This window comes from Stomoxys calcitrans, chromosome 5 (genome assembly GCF_963082655.1).
Source record: "Stomoxys calcitrans chromosome 5, idStoCalc2.1, whole genome shotgun sequence".
NCBI lineage: Eukaryota > Metazoa > Arthropoda > Insecta > Diptera > Muscidae > Stomoxys > Stomoxys calcitrans.
The window spans coordinates 91,326,390-91,344,663 of NC_081556.1; the positions used below are offsets into that span (position 1 = coordinate 91,326,390).

Consider the following 18,274-nt stretch of genomic DNA (forward strand, 5'->3'; position numbering starts at 1 on the left):
TATTTTCACAGTGTGTCTAGGACTTGCATATACTCCGAAAGCCTGGCAGGAGGCAAGGATGGTATTTATACCCAAGCCGGGCAAGGCAAGTTATGCGACACCAAAGGCCTACATTCCTATAAGCCTTACGTCCTTTCTAATCAAAACCATGGAACGTATTGTGGATACCATGATAAAGAGTATGACAGCGAACTGCTCAAATACAAGCCTTACGTCCTTTCTAATCAAAACCATGGAACGTATTGTGGATACCATGATAAAGAGTATGACATCCAGCGAACTGCTCAAATACAAACAACATGCCTATGTCAAGTGAAGGTTGGTGGAGACTGCCCTGCACGAGGTTGTGCATAAAATAAAAGAATCCTTCAATGCCAAAACTTACACCCTGGCGGTATGCATTGACATCGAGGGGGCTTTAAACAATGTGCAGAACGACACACTGATCCAATTCTTAGACCAGTACCGGATGGACCCGGTCCTTAGAGACTGGATAAACCATATACTATGTAATAGGTGGATAAATTACGGGTTCCATGGCATAAATATAAGGGAGAAAGTGGCACAAGGCACCTTTGGGTAACCACCATAAATAACCTGAAGGGTGGTGAATCGTATTACAAACGAACAACGCTCTCAAATTATTAAATTTTATTATCAAAATGCGTTCTCTGTTAAAAAAAAAACTTCATCGCGCACTTCTTCCATTGAGCGGTGAAGCTCATTTTTGGCTCAATGGGTACGGAAATAAGCAGAATTGTCGATTTTGGTATTAATATCAGCTAGAAGCATTGCAAGAACTACCACTGCATCGGTTTGTGGGCTGGTGGCATCATTGGACCGTGCTTCTTCAAAGATGATGCCAATCGTAACGAAACTGTGAATGATGAGCGCTATCGTGAGATGATAAACAACCTTTTTATGCCCAAAATGCAAGAGCTTGACATGTGGTTTTAACAAGACGGTGGCACATGCCACACAGCACGCGCAAAAATGGACTTATTGAGAGACGAGTTCAGTGAACATTTTATTTAACGTTCGGGACCGGACAATGTTGAGGTATAGATATTGAGCTGAAATTTAGCACAGATACGTGCATCAACGCTGGTTAAGTTCTTCAATGGGCTAAATCGCACCATATTTGGATTTAGCTGATATATAGACCGATCTGCCGATAAAGGTCTCAAGCCCATAAAAGCCTTTCCCCGACATCCGACCCACATTTGAGTCAGATCAGACTATATAGATAAAGCTGTCATATAGACCGCTCTTCCAATTTAGGGTCTTAATCCCATAAAAAGTTGATTTATTGTTTGAAAATGTTACTTGTATATGAGTTCTCGGGACCTGGATAAAATATGATCGAGACCAGCCACTATTAAGATATAACTATGGATGTAGTAGTGGAGTTATAATAAAATAGTCCAGATCGGTCCAAATTTGGTTAAGGGTATAGAAAGAACTCTCGATTTAAAGACTTGGCCCTATAAAAAGCGCATTTAATATCCGATTTCGTTGAAATTTGATGCAGTGACTTACGTTAGTCTTTTCGATATCCGTGTCCTATATGGTTCAGATCGGTGGGTATCCAAAGAACTCAATGCTTTTTTACTTGTTCTTATTCGATTGATTCAAAATGTTGTTCTTATGTTGTATTTTTTCACATTTATTACAAATGGATTTATCGAAAAACCTTGTTGAATATTTGAAAACTTTTTAACATGCTATGTGTGTAACCCCCCATACATCTTCACAACTTAACAACTATTGCTTAAATTTAGTAATTCTTTAATTCTATACATTCTACATGGCTTTGAAAAATACATATTTTGATAACACATATCGCACGTAACGATAAAGAGGATTTTTCTGTAAAAACTCCAATGAGCTAAGTCGACATTTGAAAACAATCCAGGCCGAAAGAGTGAAGAAGGTATAGAAGCCAAACAATGAAGCTGCTGCACGAATGTAATTAGAATTCAATGTTCCAGTCGCTTTAAGGATGAATTGGGGTTTAACACCAGAGCAGAAAATTATATCCGGTGGACAAATTAGATCTTGACGATTGTGTTGGAATAACGCAGACATTAGGCCTTCCAGTGAATGTCGCACAAAACTGCCATAAATCATTATATCCTCCAGCATGTTGAGATGACTTTTCTCTATGCCATAGCTTGAAAACATAATGAACACAGCGATTATATTAGGACCCATAAATAAAGCATTCTGAAAGATTATATAAAATTAATAAATTAATTAACATATATTCAGTAGGGGGCTTGCTTTTCAAACTTACCAATAACCGCAATCTGGAGCCCACAAGCAGCCCAAAACTCGAGGCTGTCAGAGATGTAAGAATAAGAATGCCTAAGAATAGTAGAAAGCGAAACCATTGCATGGGTTGATCCGTTAGCCAGTATATAATGGATGAGCCGATAACACACTCAGCTCCCAAGAACGGTATCTGACAGGTAACCAATGCCATGAAATAAGAACTGGCTCGATACCACTGATTGAAATGCTCTCTACGGAGGTACTGCATATTTAGTGGTACTAAAATGAAAATTAAAATTGATATTATAGCCTTAATATAAACGAGTAAAAACTTGCTAAGTTTGACCGTGGCGAAGCTTGGGAATCCACCTCCATGTATTCTGATAAAAAAAATATACACAAACTGAACTTGATGGAGGGCATAATTTAACTTTAGGTGCCAATTTTCTGCCACCCCAGGCAAAAATTGAAGCTACTAGGAGCAGTAGAAGGCCAATCAGAAGATGGGTTTATACGGAAGGTATATCCGATTATAGACCGATTCGTAGCATGCTTGGCACCGATATTGGAAGCCATAACAAAACACAACGTGCAAAATTTCACCACAAATATTTCGCTTCTAGTGGCACAAGATTGCAAAAGATTATAGTCCGATTTGGATCATACATGGCAAGAATGTTGGAATTCATAACAGAACGTGAAAAATTTTAGCCGAATCGGGCAACAATTGCGTCTTCTAGGGCTTAAAGATTTTAAATCGGGAGGAAGGTGTAAATGGGAGCTATATCAGATTATAGACTGATTCGGACCATACTTGACACGGATGTTGGAAGTCAAAACAGAAATCTTTGTGTGTGGCTTGAGAAGTCAAATCGGGAGATCGGTTTAAATAGGAGCTATATCCAAATCTGAACCAATATGGCATTTTTCAGTCCCCAACGACCTGGATCAATAAGAAATATATGTACAAAACTTCGAGCGACATGCTTTACGCGTTCGACCGCTATCGTGATTTCGACAGACGGAGAGGCGGACCAACATGGCTAGATCGAACCAGAATGTTGAGAAGATCAAGAATATAAGTGTAAGAGATGGAATGACTGGATCAGTAAAGCCCTTATCCGATTGTAGTGTAGGGTATAAAGAGCAAAATTGCTAAATAAAAACTCAAACAAAAATCAAATCAAGTAAAAGCCCTTTAATTTGGCGGGGCCAAATTAAATGCGGATCCCATTTGTTAAGTTTTTTACTCGGTATCTCTTAACTGGCAAACAAAGGATAATGGATAAAAATTGTCATGCTAGTGTAGCTATATCAGGATATGGACCGATTCAAGCCATGCTTGGTTTATATGTCGAAGACCATAGTGGAAGTCATTATGCAAAATTTTAGGCACATCGGATAAGAATTGCGCATAGAGGCTCAAGAAGCCAAATCGGATGATCGGTTTATCGATCTATATATATAGATCGATTTGGATCATATTAGGCACGGTTGATGGCAGTGATATCAAAACTTTTCGTGGAAAGTTTCATTCAAATCAGGTAGTAATTGCGCCTCTTGGAGGCTTTAGAAATCAAATCTGAAGATCGGTTTACATGACAGCTATATCAGGTTATAGACCGATACTTGGCGCAGTTGTTAGAAGTTAAAACAAAGCAAACAAGTAAAAAGGCATTATGTTTCGCCGGGCCGAACTTTGGATACCCACCACCTCGGATACACATGTAAACCATCTTTGGTCATAATCCGGTGAAAAATTAATGATTTATACACCCATAGCAGCTATATTCAAATAGGGTCCGGTTTGGACCAAATTCGGCACGGACATTGAGTGGTGTAATAAATACAAGTCACTGTTCAATGTTGTAGAATAAAATATTGCTATTTTTGCCATATATATCCAAATATTGACCGATCTAGCTCACTGTGTCAAATTTCAGCGAAATAGGTTTGCACCGATCTGGGCCATCTTTAAGAAAGATATCGAGGGGCTTAACACAACTAACTGTCCCAAATTTCGGCGTAATCGGGCCCAAGACCTTAAATCGATTGGACTATATGGCACCTATATCAAAATCTGGACTGATCTAGGCCATGTTGAACAAGGATGTCAAGAAGTTTTACACAACTGAACAAGCCGAAATCTTTGTCCTATTTGGCTGAAATTTTGCACATAGTGTTCTGTCATGACTTCCAGCATCTGTGCTAAGTACGGTCAAAACCCTGATATAGCTCCTACATAAACCGATCTCCCTATTTGACATCTTTAGCCCCTGAAAGCCGCAATTTTTGTCGAATTTAGCTAAAATTTTGCAAAACTGTACCAAGTACAGTCCAAATCGGTCTATAACCTGGTACAGCTCCAATAGAAACCGGTCTCTCGATAATCCTTTTTCGGTTTCTAGAAGCTTTAATTTTTGCTGAGACAGAAGTTAGCACCCTTTTAAATTTATCAAATGGCATAGTTTCTCACAAATATCGCCAGCATTAGGAGGGAATAACCACCGCTGAGAAATTTTTCTGATCTTCTCGCCCGGATTCGAACTCAGGCGTTCAGCGTCATAGGCGAACATGCCAACCTCTACAGTGGTCAAAACGAAACACCTCATACAAAATTTCAGCCATATCGCATTAAAATTGAGCCCTTTACATGTTCAAGAAGCCAAGATCCGACATCAGTTTATATGGGAGCTGTAGCAAAACATGGTCTGATTTGGCCCATTTACAATCCCAGTCGAACTACACCAATAAGAAGTATTTGTGCAAATTTTCAAGCATCGCTCCTTTGAAAGTTAGCCTGCTTTCCATAGACAGACAGACGGGCGGACATTGCTAGATCGCCTCAAAATGTCAAGACAATCAAGAATATATATACTTTAGACCAATATTTCAAATTTTTACAAACGGAATGATGAAGTAAGTGTAGCCCCTTCCTATGGTGGAGGGTATAAAAAGTATTATGTACTTATGTCATCTTATGGAATGAGATATTTAGGTTTTTACTTACTGTAGGTTAGCATGGGCGGCATTGACAGAAAAATATATTGTACGTTAACCAACAGCGCCAGGTTATAGTTGAACAGTCCAAATGAAGCATCATATCCTATACCACGATAAGCAAGCCCCAAAAGCAATGATAACAAAATGTTGGTAGCCATAATCAGTTTCATATTGGACTGCAAATAAAAAGAGACATTTAAAAACAAGTAAAAGCGTGCTTATTTCGGTCAGACTGAAACTTATATACCCTCCACCATGAATCGCATTTCCCAAGTTTGTTTGCCCGGACATGGCTAAATGGACCAAGAATGTTCAGATGATCAAGAATATATATACTTTGTCGGGTCTCGATCAATACTGTTATAGTGTTACAAATGAAGTGATGGAGGTAGCATACCCCCATCCTTTGGTGGAAGGTACGACAAGCAAGCTTAAACGCATTAAATACGTAAGTTCGAACCTTGGGTGCCCACAAACTTAAATTTTTTTATACCCACCACTTTAGGATGGGGATATACTAATCTAGTCATTCCGTTCGTAACACCTCGAAATATTCGTCTAAGACCCCATAAAGTACATATATTCTTGATCGTCTCTACGTTCTGAGTCGAAATAGCCATGTCCGTCCGACCGTCTGTCGAAATCACGTTAGCTAGCCGCTTGAAATTTTGCACAGATACTTAATATTGATGTATGACGTTGAGGATTGTAAATGGGCTATATCGGTTCAGATTAAGATATAGCTCCCATATAAACCGATCTCCTGATTTAACTTCTTAAGCCCCTGGCGCAATTTTCGCCCGATTTGGCTGAAATTTTACACGTAGTGTTCTGTTAAGACTTGCAACAATTATTCTAAGTACGTTTGGAATCTGTCTATAACCTGATATAGCTCTCATATAAACCGATCTCCCAATTTGACTTCTTGAGAGCTTAGAAGCCGGAATTTTTGTCCGATTTGGCCGAAATTTTGCATGTGGTGTTCTGTTGTGACTTCTTATAACTGTGCATGTGGTGAGTTGTTATGACTTTCAACAACTGTGCCAAGTACGGCCCAAATCGGTATATAACCTGGTATAGCTCCTATATAAACCCATCTCCCGATTCGACTTTTTGAGCCCTAACAAGCCGCAATCTTTGTGTTCTGTAAGGACATTCAACCACTGTGCCATTTACGGTCCAAATCAGTCTAAAACCTGATATAGCTCCTATATAAACCGATCTCAGATTTGACTTCTTTAGACCTTACAAGCCCCAATTTTTGTCCGATTTAGCTGAAATTTTGCATATAGTTTTCTGTTTTGACTATTAACAACTGTGTCAAGTAAGGCCCAAATCGGGATATAACCTGGTATAGCTCTCATATAAACCGATCTCCCGATTCGACTTCTTGAGCCCTAACAAGCCGCAATTTTTGGCCGATTTAGCTGAAATTTTGCATACGATGTTCTGTTACGACTTCCAACAACTGTGCCAAGTACAGTCCGAATCGGTCTATAACCTGATATATCTCCCATATAAGCCGATCACCTCGAAATATTGATATGCAACCCTATAAAGTACATTTGTATATTCTTGATCGTTTTTACATTTTGAGTGCATCTCACCAAGTCTGTCCGTCCGTCCGCCTGTCCGCCTGTGAAAATCATGATTACGGTCGAGCGCGTGAAGCTAGCTACTTAAAATCCTGCACACATACTTCTTATTGATGTAGCTCGTTGGGGGGTTGCAAATGAACCATATCGGTTCAGATTTGGATATAGCTCCAATATGAAATGATCTTCCGATTTGCTTGTTTTAGCCCCTAAAGGGTGAAATTCTTATCTGAAATTATCCAAAAGAACTTCCTCTATTACCTCCAACACTTATGTCAAGTATAGTCTTAATCGTTCTATAACCTGATATAGCTGCAATATAATGTACTTCATGAGCTCCTGGAATGCGCAGTTCTTATCCCATATGTTTAAAATTTTTAAATTTGTATATCTCCCTTATAAACCGATCTCCCGAATGACTTCTTAGGCCCCTAGAGTGGGCAATTCTTAGCCGATTTGGCTGAGATTTTGAACAATGACTTCCACTATGGCCTACAATTTTCGTTGCCAAACCCATACAAACTGATATCCCGGATGTATTTTTTGATCCCCTGGAGTGCCCAATGACCCAATTCGGAATTGAAATTTCTCACGACTTCTAATATGTTGTTGACAAATTTGATCCATGGTGGAAGTATATAAGATTCAGCCCGGCCGAACTCAGCACGCTCTTACTTGTTAGTTGTTTAGACTACCTTATCACGCCACATTTGTTGCATTATTCGAGAGAGTATCCAACAATATTCGGACCACCATCCCATTTTCCAATCGCTTGAATTGAAATTCAAATATTCATTAACTGTAATGTCAGATACCTCAGAGTATTTACAGTTCGGAATATCAGCTTGGACAAGTTTGGATGCATCAAAGTTAAGATATTTTTTGCCATTAGTAATTTGTTGAACCAATTCAGTATGAAAGTTTCCGTGGAAGTTGGTTGCAACCTCGATAACTGAAACAAAGATTAGAAAAAGATGTTAAAGAGTTAGATTTCTAAGGATTCTAACAGCAATGAGTTAAAAAAAACGTTAAATTAAAGGCAATGTGCCTATTTTAATGGTAGAGCCAAAACCTAAGGCATAGAATCGAGATGATTTGATAAGGTATCGAGTTCGGATGACGAACCATATCAGCTCTGGAATCAGGAGGAATTTATTAGGTTTTTATACGCTTAATATACGTTTTGATACCCAATAAACTATATATAGGACTCAACTACATAAAAAACAAGTAAAAACGTATTGGATGCCCACCACCATGGATAAAATAACCATCCTATTTTATAACAACTCCACAACCATAACCAAGTGAAGGCTGGTCTGATCATATTTCATGCAGGTCCCGAAAACTCTTATACAAGTCACCATTTCAGCGAAATCGGGCAAAAATCCGCTTTTTATGGGTTTAAGACCCTATATTGGAAGATCGGTCTGTATGGCAGCTATATCTAAATAAATACTAATGTGGACAATATCTAGTTGCGATGACGGAAGTCTTAAAACAACTGACTGTTTTAAGTTTCAGCGAAATCAAGTTTCAAATGCAGATTTTATGGGCTCAAGACCCTTAATCGGCAGATCGCTTTATATGGAAGCTATATGTAAATATGGTCCGATATGGTCCACATTCGGTTTGAATATCGAGGACCTTAGTACAACTTTCTGTTTCAAATTTCAGCGAACTCGGGCAAAAACTGCTGCTTTTATGTGCTTAAAACCCTAAATCGCCACGGACAGACAGACCCACGAACATCGTTAATACGTCTTAGAATTTTAACGCGATCAGAAATATATATACTTTTTGAGTCCGAAATGGATATTTCGATGTGTTGCAAACGGAATGACTAAATGAATATACCTCCTATCCTATGGTGGTGGGTATAACAATTAAAACCGTGGTAAGTTCGGCTGGGCCGAAACTTATATACCCCATGGATCGCAATTGTCAAGTTCTTTACCCGGTATCTCTTTAAGGGCAAAAAAAGGATAATGGATAAGAATGCTATGCTATTGGAGCTATGTCAGGTCATAAATCGATTCGGGCCATTCTTGGCTTGGATGTTAATAACAACGTAGATCCCATTTTGCAAACTTTCAACCACATAGGATAAGAGTTGCGCCGTAGAAGGAAGTAAAATGAGAAGATCGGTTTGCATGGGAGCTATATCAGGTTATGGACCGATTCAGAACATATTTGGCACTCATATTAGAAGACGTAGAAGAAGACACTGCGCAAAATTTTTCCTCAATCGGATAAGAATTACGCTCTCAAGAAAAGAAGTAAAATCGGAATATCGATTGTATGGAAGATATTTCAGGTTGTAGATCGATTCGAATCATACTTGGTACATCTATTGTATCAAATGTTACAGAAGACGCCATAGTACAAATCCGATAAGAGTCGCGCCCTCTAGCGGCTCAAGAAGTCAAATCAGGAGGGCGGTTTGTATGGGAGCTATATCAGGTTTTGGACAGATTTAAACCATACTTGGTATGTATGTTGGAGGTCATTGGAGAAGTAATTGTGCAAACTTTTAAGCAAATTCGGGTAAGAATTGCGCCCTCCAGAGATTCAAGAAGTAAAATCTGTAGATCGGTCCATATGGCAGCTTTATCTAAATATGGACCTATATAGCCCATTTACAATCCTAACTGACCTACACCAACAGGAAGTATTTGAGAAAAATTTCAAGCGCCTAGCTTTACTCCTTCGAAAGTAAGCGTGCTTTCCACAGACAGACAGACGGATATGGCTAAATCGCCATAAAATGTCAAGACGTTCAAGAATATATATACTTTAAGGGGTTTTAGATCAACATTTCGAGGGGTTACAAATAGAATAGCGAATTTGGTATACCCCATCCTATGGTGGAGGGTACAAGAAGTAAATCTAGTTAAGTTCGGCCGGGCCGAATCTTATATTCCCTCTACCATGTATCGCATCAAGTTACGTGCCGTTCTTGTAGTGGCTGTTAGAAGCCACAAAAAATACCACGTTGAAGATGTCAGCCAAATCGAATAATAAGAGCGCTCACTGGAGTCTAAAGAAGTCAAACCGGGCGATCGGTTTATATACAATAGGAGACCAAAAAGTCAAATCGGGAGATCTGTTTTATTAATGCCAAACTGGGAGATAATGTGGTTAGAAAGCGGGGGAGAATAGGTACGAGGTAGGTTTCTGTAGACGATAAGCGAGATCATGGAGGAATCACTGAAGATATTGCCGCGATGGGCTACCAGAAATGCGCTGAATACCAATCCAGTAAGTAAGTAAGTTAGCATAGTCCTCAATCCGAAACTGTCCTAGAAGAGGAATATGGAGGAAAGCAGCCGTAAGGCACTATTCGCATTTTACTCCTGCAGGAGTAATGCGGCCATTGTGAGACCAATACTGACCTATTGGACACTGGCATGATAAAGAGCCGTAGATAAGAGGACTCGTATGAGGGAGTTCGAGAAGGTCCAGAGATTGGTAAGCGTCGTAGTCACAGGGGCATTGAGATCCCCATCGCATGCAGGTCTGGAGACGATGCTAGATATTCATCCCAATGAGGCCTATATTCGGAACTACACCACCAAGGTCGCGCATAGACTGAAGAAGCTCGGCATGCTAAAGGAGTACAGGTGCAGCCACAGTTCCATTCTGGATGCTATGGATGCGTAGGGTAGACTGAGGAGAATCTTCGACTATCTGCCAACGGTAGCGATTGGGATTAGTTCGATCTGGATTCATTTTCCCAGAAGGATTAAATGGAGGTCGAATGCTGTGTTTGAGGAAGATGAGATCTCGATTTTCAGTGATGGCTCCAGGATGGAGTCAGAGATTCGATGGCGGTCTACTCAGACGCACTCTTTATCGGTATGTCTCTGAGACTAACGGGCGAGTGTACGGTCTTTCAGGCGGTGATCTGTGCCCTAACAGTGGCCGCAAGAGAAATTCTGAAAAAGGATTTACAGACCTCAAAACTCAGGATTTTTGTAGACAGTATGCCGCCGCTCAAGGCTTTAGGTTTGTGGACGGTGAGATCGAGGTGTGTGGTGGATTGTTTGGAGCCCTTGGATAGGCTCCGGTCCACGATGTGATATGAGTTCTCGGATAAGAAGGGTTCCAGGAAATGAATGGGTGGACGAATGCTCTAGAAGGGATATGAAAGCGCCGGGCAAACCAGTCACCGGTCTTAAATACGTTCCATTTTCTGGAGCTACTGAACATAGAACAGAGATGGCCAAGGCGGGGCAGGGGACAAAATGGGACTCAGCGAATGGTTGACGGACCACTTAGGCGCTCCGTCCTGGCATCGACTGAGGAGGACGATGAAGGTACTGGCGTTAAATAAAACATCGTTGAGCACCTAGACAGGGGTCATAACCGTATACTGTATCATAGGCCACATGCCTGCGCGAATGCGAGTACCGCACAAGAGATGTGCGCATGTGTGATTTTCCAATTAAGCTTACGCTCGCTCACGAAGCGCAACTTTACTCACACGCGACTCACGAGACACTCATGACTCACAAGACAATCACGACTCACGAGAAAATCCCGATATACAATATACATTTCGTTGGATCTTAAATCAATATTTCGATGAGTTACAAACGGAATGACGAAATTAGTACGCCTTCATCTTATGGCGGATGACATAACAAGACTAAACAATGGGTGTACTGACCAAGTGGCCATAAAGACACTTAATGCTATATAAATCTGTCAACCTTCATATGAAAATTCTAGATCGGTCCCATAAATATGCAAATTTTGCCCATGAACATTCCACTAAGGAACAGGGGCAAACTTCTCACATATCAAGGAGTGCAGTCCGATTCAAGTTTAAGCTCAATGATAAGGGGCCTCCTTTTTATAGCCGAGTCTGAACGGCGTCCCACAGTGCGACACCTCTTTGGAAAGAAGTTTTAAATGGCAAAGTATCTCACAAATATTGCCAGCATTAGGAGGGGAAAACCAACGCTGAAAATTTTTTTGATGGTCTCGCCAGGATTCGAACCCAGGCGTTCAGCGTTATAGGCGGACATGCTAACCTCTGCGCTACGGTGGCCTCCCATCGGTCCCAAAAGTAGGTAAATAAAAAGTATAACCATATATGAAGAGTTGTGTCAAAGCAATTTGTTTCAGTTATACCTTAACGAGTACATGCTTACCGTGATCAGCTGGATTATGATGTATTGGGCAGTTAAGTTGAAATTGTCGCAAATATGGCACCATACTATCCACTTTGCCTTGATATATACACTGGCCAGATGATAAAACATAAACTCTATCGAACATCTGAAATAACTTAGCCGAAGGTGTATGTATAGAACAGATTATAGTGCGTCCGGAAGCAGCAAGTCTTTTAAGCAGGGTAATACTCTGGGTAGCAGAAAATTCATCTAGGCCTCTGTAAATTAAATTAAATAAATAGTTTATGATTAATTAGCAATTTTCAAAGACATGACCACAAGGTATGGTTAATTGATAAAATAAAAATAGTCTTCTACCTCGATTTTAAACTCTTTAAAGCTTTTTATGTATACCCAGTAATCGGCTTGTTATGGGCTTTAAATACTAAAAAAAGTAACATCGAAAAAGGAAATCGAAGTCAGGAATTCCGTGCTGATAACAAAATCATTAACTGTTCTCTATTCCACGCCACTTAGTCGGTTCAAGTCTGCTATTGTGTTCCAGCCTGTGTACAATGACATAGAAAATGCTCCATCATCTCCCCCCAAATTCCCTACAAATGCTATCACTTGCCGCACCCATCCTGCACAAGTTCGCTTACAGTCCTATGTACTTCTTCCTTCCTTTCCTTTTTTGTTAACAAAAATTGGAAATTTAAATTTAATATTTTCATCCATTGAAGAAGACTTTATCAAGTGTATATTAGGTTGTTCCGAAAACATGCCCAAATGCTTACTTACGTTGTTGGTTCATCTAAGAATAGTACCGATGGATTGTCTAATAATTCCATTGCCACACATAGTCGCTTTCGTTCTCCACCCGATATATTTGAGATCAATGCATTGGCTTTACTTTTGAGCAGAAATACGTCCAAGTAATCATTTATCAATCTCTGACGTTCGACGTTTGTACTATTGGGGGTCAATTTGAATTTGGAAGCATAGATCATGGTTTCCATTATGGTAAACTTTGGGCAAACATAATCATCTTGTAGAATATAACGGGATATTTTACGAAATTCCTGCATATTTCGTGGCTTATTGTTGATATTAATGTGGCCAGACGTTTTGAGAATTCTGAAAAAAGAAAATGTAAATAATCCGTTAAAAGAAGTTACTCAAATATTAAAAATAAACAAGTAAAAGCGTGCAAAGTTCGGCCGAATTTTATATACACTCTACCATGGATTGCATTTGTCGAGTTCTTTTCCTGGCATCTCTTCTTAGGCAAAACAAAAAGTAAAATAGAGAGATCGATTTATATTGGAGCTGTATCAGGCTATAGACCGATTCAGACCATAATAAACACAAATGTTGATTGCCATGAGAGGATCCGTCGTACAAAATTTCAGGCAAATCGGATATGAATTGCGTCATCTAGAGGCTCAAGAAGTCAAGACCCAAGATCGGTTTATATGGCAGCTATATCAGGTTATGAACCGATTTGAACCATACTTGGCACATTTGTTAGATATCATAACGTAATACTTCCTATATCAGGTTTTTGACCGATTTGAACCATACTTGACACAGTTGTTGGATATCATAACAAAACACGTCGTGCAAAATTTCATTTCAATCGGATTCAAATTGCGCCCTCTAGAGGCTCAAGAAGTCAAGACCCAAGATCGGTTTATATGGCAGCTATATCAGGTTATGGACCGAGTTGAACCATACTTTGCACAGTTGTTGGATATCATAACAAAACGCGTTGTGCAAAATTTCATTTCAATCGGATTAAAATTGCTCCCTCTAGAGGCTCAAGGAGTCAAGACCCAAGATCGGTTTATATGGCAGCTATGTCAAAACATGGACCGATATAGCCCATTTACAATCCCAACCGATCTACACTAATAAGAAGTATTTGTGCAAAATTTCAAGCGGCTAGCTTTACTCCATCGAAAATTAGCGTGCTTTCAACAGACAGACGGACGATCAAGAATATATATACTTTATGGGGTCTCAGACGAATATTTCGGGTAGTAACAAACAGAATGACGAAATTAGTATACCCTCATCCTATGGTGGAGGGTATAATAAAAAATATTTATGGTTAAGTGGTACTTAATTCATGTGGTGACTCGTTTTCACGATCTACAAACCATTCGGTTATTCTAGATGAAGCAAATAGACGGATCAAACATACTTCTGAAAGCTTGAGAAGTTTATCCCGGTGATTGGATTATCTAGCAGCAGGGACTCGGAGCGGAGCAAACGAATTCTATAGAGCACAGTGCGGAGCGGCTTCCATTTGCGCCCTCTAGGGGCCCCAAAGTCAAACAAGGAGATCGGTTTATATAAGCTGTATATCCAAATAAAGATCAGCCATAACCACTATACATATATAATGTTGATCATTTAAATCGCTAGTCGATTAGTTCTGTCAACATTAGTAGGCCCTTACAGTTTCCATAGTGCTTATCATTGCGATGTGCTTTAAGCAATTTCCAGTGTCAAGTCTTCTGCTACTGGTCTCGACGATATTAGTCCTTCGTTTTTTTAAATCTCTCACCCCTATTTGATGCCCTATATCACACACATTTTTAATCATATTTTAATGACATCATATTTTCCAAAAAGTTAAAAGAGGGCGAAAATAATTCAACTGCCGAAATCGGATAATGAATTCTGTCCGATTGTGATATTGATACCCTACTTGTCGAAAGTTTTCGAAAGGCTGATGCAAGAGCAGATGAAGTTGTTTCTCGAAGAACATAGGCTACTAACTGAACGACAGTCTGGCTTTCGAGCTGGTCATAGCTGTCCCACTGCTCTAATCGATGTTGTGGAAGGCATTAGATGCAATATTAATAGCAATCTTGTCAGTTTCCTTGTCCTTTTGGATAATTCGAAGGCATTTAATTCGGTCGATCACAAGATGTTATTTCTTAAGCACAAACGATTCTTTAAATTTGGAGAATCAGCAGTGACATTGATTGACTCTTATCTTAAGAACAGAATCGGACAGATTTCTTACACTTGTATAAAGGCGTTCCACAAGGATTTATTCTAGGTCCGCTTCTGTTTATTTTGTACATAAATGAGATTATGAATATAAGAAATCCTCCTAATATGCAAATAAATGCCGATCACGTGCAAGTCATCGGCATTCATGCAGTGTCGATAACGTTTTTTGTTACGTAGATCAAATTAATGTCAGTCTGGGGGCCATTTACAGATGGGCTTCTGATAATGGCTTAGCACTCAACCTATCCAAAACAAATGTATAGTTATATCGAGAAATAACCTGAATACTTCACCTCCTCCAAGCCTTATTCTGAATGACAGCGTTGTTGAATAAGTGAACTCCGCCAGGAGTTTAGGTGTTATATTTGACAATTCTTTGTCTTGGAATAAACATATTAATAGCGTTGAAGGTCAAGTTTACGGTATGTTGAGGACTCTATGGCATGTACAATACTTTATACCACAGTCAGTTAGATACACTATCGCCAAATCTTACCTCCTGCCAAAAATATTGTACTGCAGTAAGTTATATGCTAATGTGATTATAACGTAAAACGTTCCAGCAGCGTGTCACTATTAGCTTATCAATTTTACAAGATGGATTTTGCAAGGATATTGGATCGGTGTTTTTTGGTTGCCTTGTATAAGATAAAATTTACACGTAAACCTGAATATCTTTCTGACAGGTTGATATTTGCACGTTCCTTGAGAATAAACTGTTTGATACAGCTCAGAAGTCGCTACCTTGCCTCTGTTAGACAATTTTTTGTGTATGTAGTTCGTCTGTGAAACTCCCTTACAATATACTTGAGGAATATTACAATTGCCATAATTTTAAATATAAGCATCAAAGCTACTTCACTTTGTTGGACTATTGTATAATATTTAATGTTTTTGAAAATTACTTTTTATACCCACCACCATAGGATGAGGGTATACTAATCTAGTCATTCCGTTTGAAACACCTCGAAATATTGATCAAGGACCCCATAAAGTATATATATTTTTGATCGTATTGCAATTCTGATTCGAACTAGCCATGTCCGTCCGTCTGTCGAAATCACGAAAGAAATCGAACGCCAAAAGACAGCCGCTTGAAATTTTGCACAGGTGCCTTATATCGATGTAGGTCGTTGAGGATTGAAAATAGGTCATATCGGTTCAGATTTAGAAACAGCTCCCTTATAAACCGATATACCGATTTGACTTCCTGACCTCCTGTAAGCAGCAGTTTTTGTCCGATTTGGTTGAAATTTGCATTTAATGTTTTTTTACGACTTCCAAAAACTATGTCAAGTACGGTCTGATTCGGTCTTTAACCTGATATAGCTCCTATATAAACCGATCTCCCGATTTGACTTCTTGAGCACTTACATGCCGAAATTTTTGTCCGAAATTTTGCATGTAGTCCTTTGTTATGACTTCCAAAAACTGTGCCAAGTACGGCCAAAATCGGCTTATAACCTGATATAGCTCTCATGCAAACCGATCTCCCGATTTGACTTCTTGAGCCCCTGGAAGCCGCAATTTTTCCCCGATTTGGCTGCAATTTTGTAAGTAGTGTTCTTTTATGACTTCTAACAACTATGTCAAGTAAGGTTTAAATCGGTCTATAACCTGATATAGCTGCTATATAAACCGATCGGCCAATTTGAGTTCTTGAGCCCTTACAAGCCGCAATTTTTGTCCGATTTGTCTGAAATTTTGCATGTGGTGTTCTGTTATGACTTGCAACAACTGTGCCAAGTACGGCCAAAATCGGTTTATAACCTAATATAGCTCCCAAGTAAATCGGTCTCTCGATCATCCTTGTTCGCTTCCTCTAAGCTTTAATTTTTGCTGCTTTGACAGAAGTTGGGTATCACTTGCAACAACTGTGCCAAGTGCAGTCCAAATCGGTCTTCAACCTGATATAGCTCCCATATAAACCGATCTCCCGATTTGATTTCTTGAGACCCTGGAAGCCGACATTTTTGTCCGATTTGGCTAAAATTTTGTACATAGTGTTCACTTACAACTTCCAACAATTGTGCCAAGTACGGTCTAAATCCGCCAAGAACCTAATATAGCACCCATATAAACCGATTTCCCGATTTGACTTCTTAGGTCCTTACAGGACGGAATATTTGTCCAATTTGGCTGAAATTGGGCATATAGTGTTTTGTTATGACTTCCAACTGTGTCAAGTACGGTCCAAATCGGTCAATAACCGGATAATGCTCCCATATAAACCGATCTCCCGATTTGATTTCATAGGTCCTTACAACCCGCAATATTTGCCCTATTTGGCTAAAATGTAGCATTTAATATTCTATTACGACTTCCAAAGACTGCGCCAATTACGCTCCAAATCGGTCTATAACCTGATATAGCTCCCATATAAACCCGTCTCCGGATCATCCTTTTACGGTTCGTAGAAGCTTTAATTTTTGCTGGTTTGACAGAAATTTGGTATATATTGTAGAATAAAGTAATGCACTTCAACTAGATTTATTTTGTATAAATTTTTATCAGAATCCATGGTGGTGGGTTCCCAAGATTCGGCGCGGCCGAATTTAGCACGCTTTTACCTGTTTATTAGATACACTTACTTTTATACCCACCACCGAAGGATGGGTGTGTTCATTTTGTCATTTCGTTTGCAACACATCGAAATATCCATTTCCGACCCTATAAAGCATATATATTCTTGATCACCTTCAAAATCTAAAACTTTCTAGCTATGTCCGTCCGTCTGTCTGTTGAAATCACGCTACAGTCTTTACAAATAAAGATATTGAGCTGAAACTTTGCACAGATCCGTTTTCTGTCCATAAGCAGGTTAAGTTCGAAGTTGGGCTATGTCGGACTTTATCTTGATACAGTTGCCATATAGTCCAATCGCTTGATTTAATTCATTGTCCGATTTTGCCAAAATTTAAGACAGTGATTTGTGTTAGGTCCTACGACATCCTGTTTCAATTTGGCCCAGATCGGTCAAGATTTGCATATAGCTGCCATATAGACCGATCTCTCGATTTAAAGTTTTGAGCCCATAATAGACGCATTTATTGTCCGATGTCGCCGAAATTTAAGACAGTGCGTTAAGTTAACCCCCTTGACATACTTCTGCAATATGGCACGGATCGATCCAGATTTGGATATAGCTGCCATATAGACCGATCTCTCGATTGAAAGTCTTGGCTCCATAAAAGGCACATTGCACATGCAATTTCGCTGAAATTTGACACAGTGACTTATGTTAGGCTTTTCGAA

At 39.4% G+C, this 18,274-nt stretch overlaps 1 protein-coding gene across 1 annotated transcript in view; it reads right to left on the bottom strand.

The window, feature by feature from the left end:
- Positions 1 to 1,645: 1,645 nt before the first annotated feature.
- The window catches only part of LOC106091874 (ATP-binding cassette sub-family G member 1), a 28,178-nt gene continuing 11,549 nt past the window's right edge, over positions 1,646 to 18,274 (bottom strand). Inside the window, exons 3-8 of the mRNA XM_013258561.2 lie at positions 12,794 to 13,129; positions 12,032 to 12,270; positions 7,568 to 7,824; positions 5,285 to 5,453; positions 2,297 to 2,553; positions 1,646 to 2,226 (exon numbers count right to left, since the gene is read on the bottom strand). Coding sequence (XP_013114015.2) covers positions 1,804 to 2,226; positions 2,297 to 2,553; positions 5,285 to 5,453; positions 7,568 to 7,824; positions 12,032 to 12,270; positions 12,794 to 13,129 — 1,681 coding nt within the window. The 3' untranslated portion in view covers positions 1,646 to 1,803. The remainder of the gene's footprint in view (positions 2,227 to 2,296; positions 2,554 to 5,284; positions 5,454 to 7,567; positions 7,825 to 12,031; positions 12,271 to 12,793; positions 13,130 to 18,274) is intronic.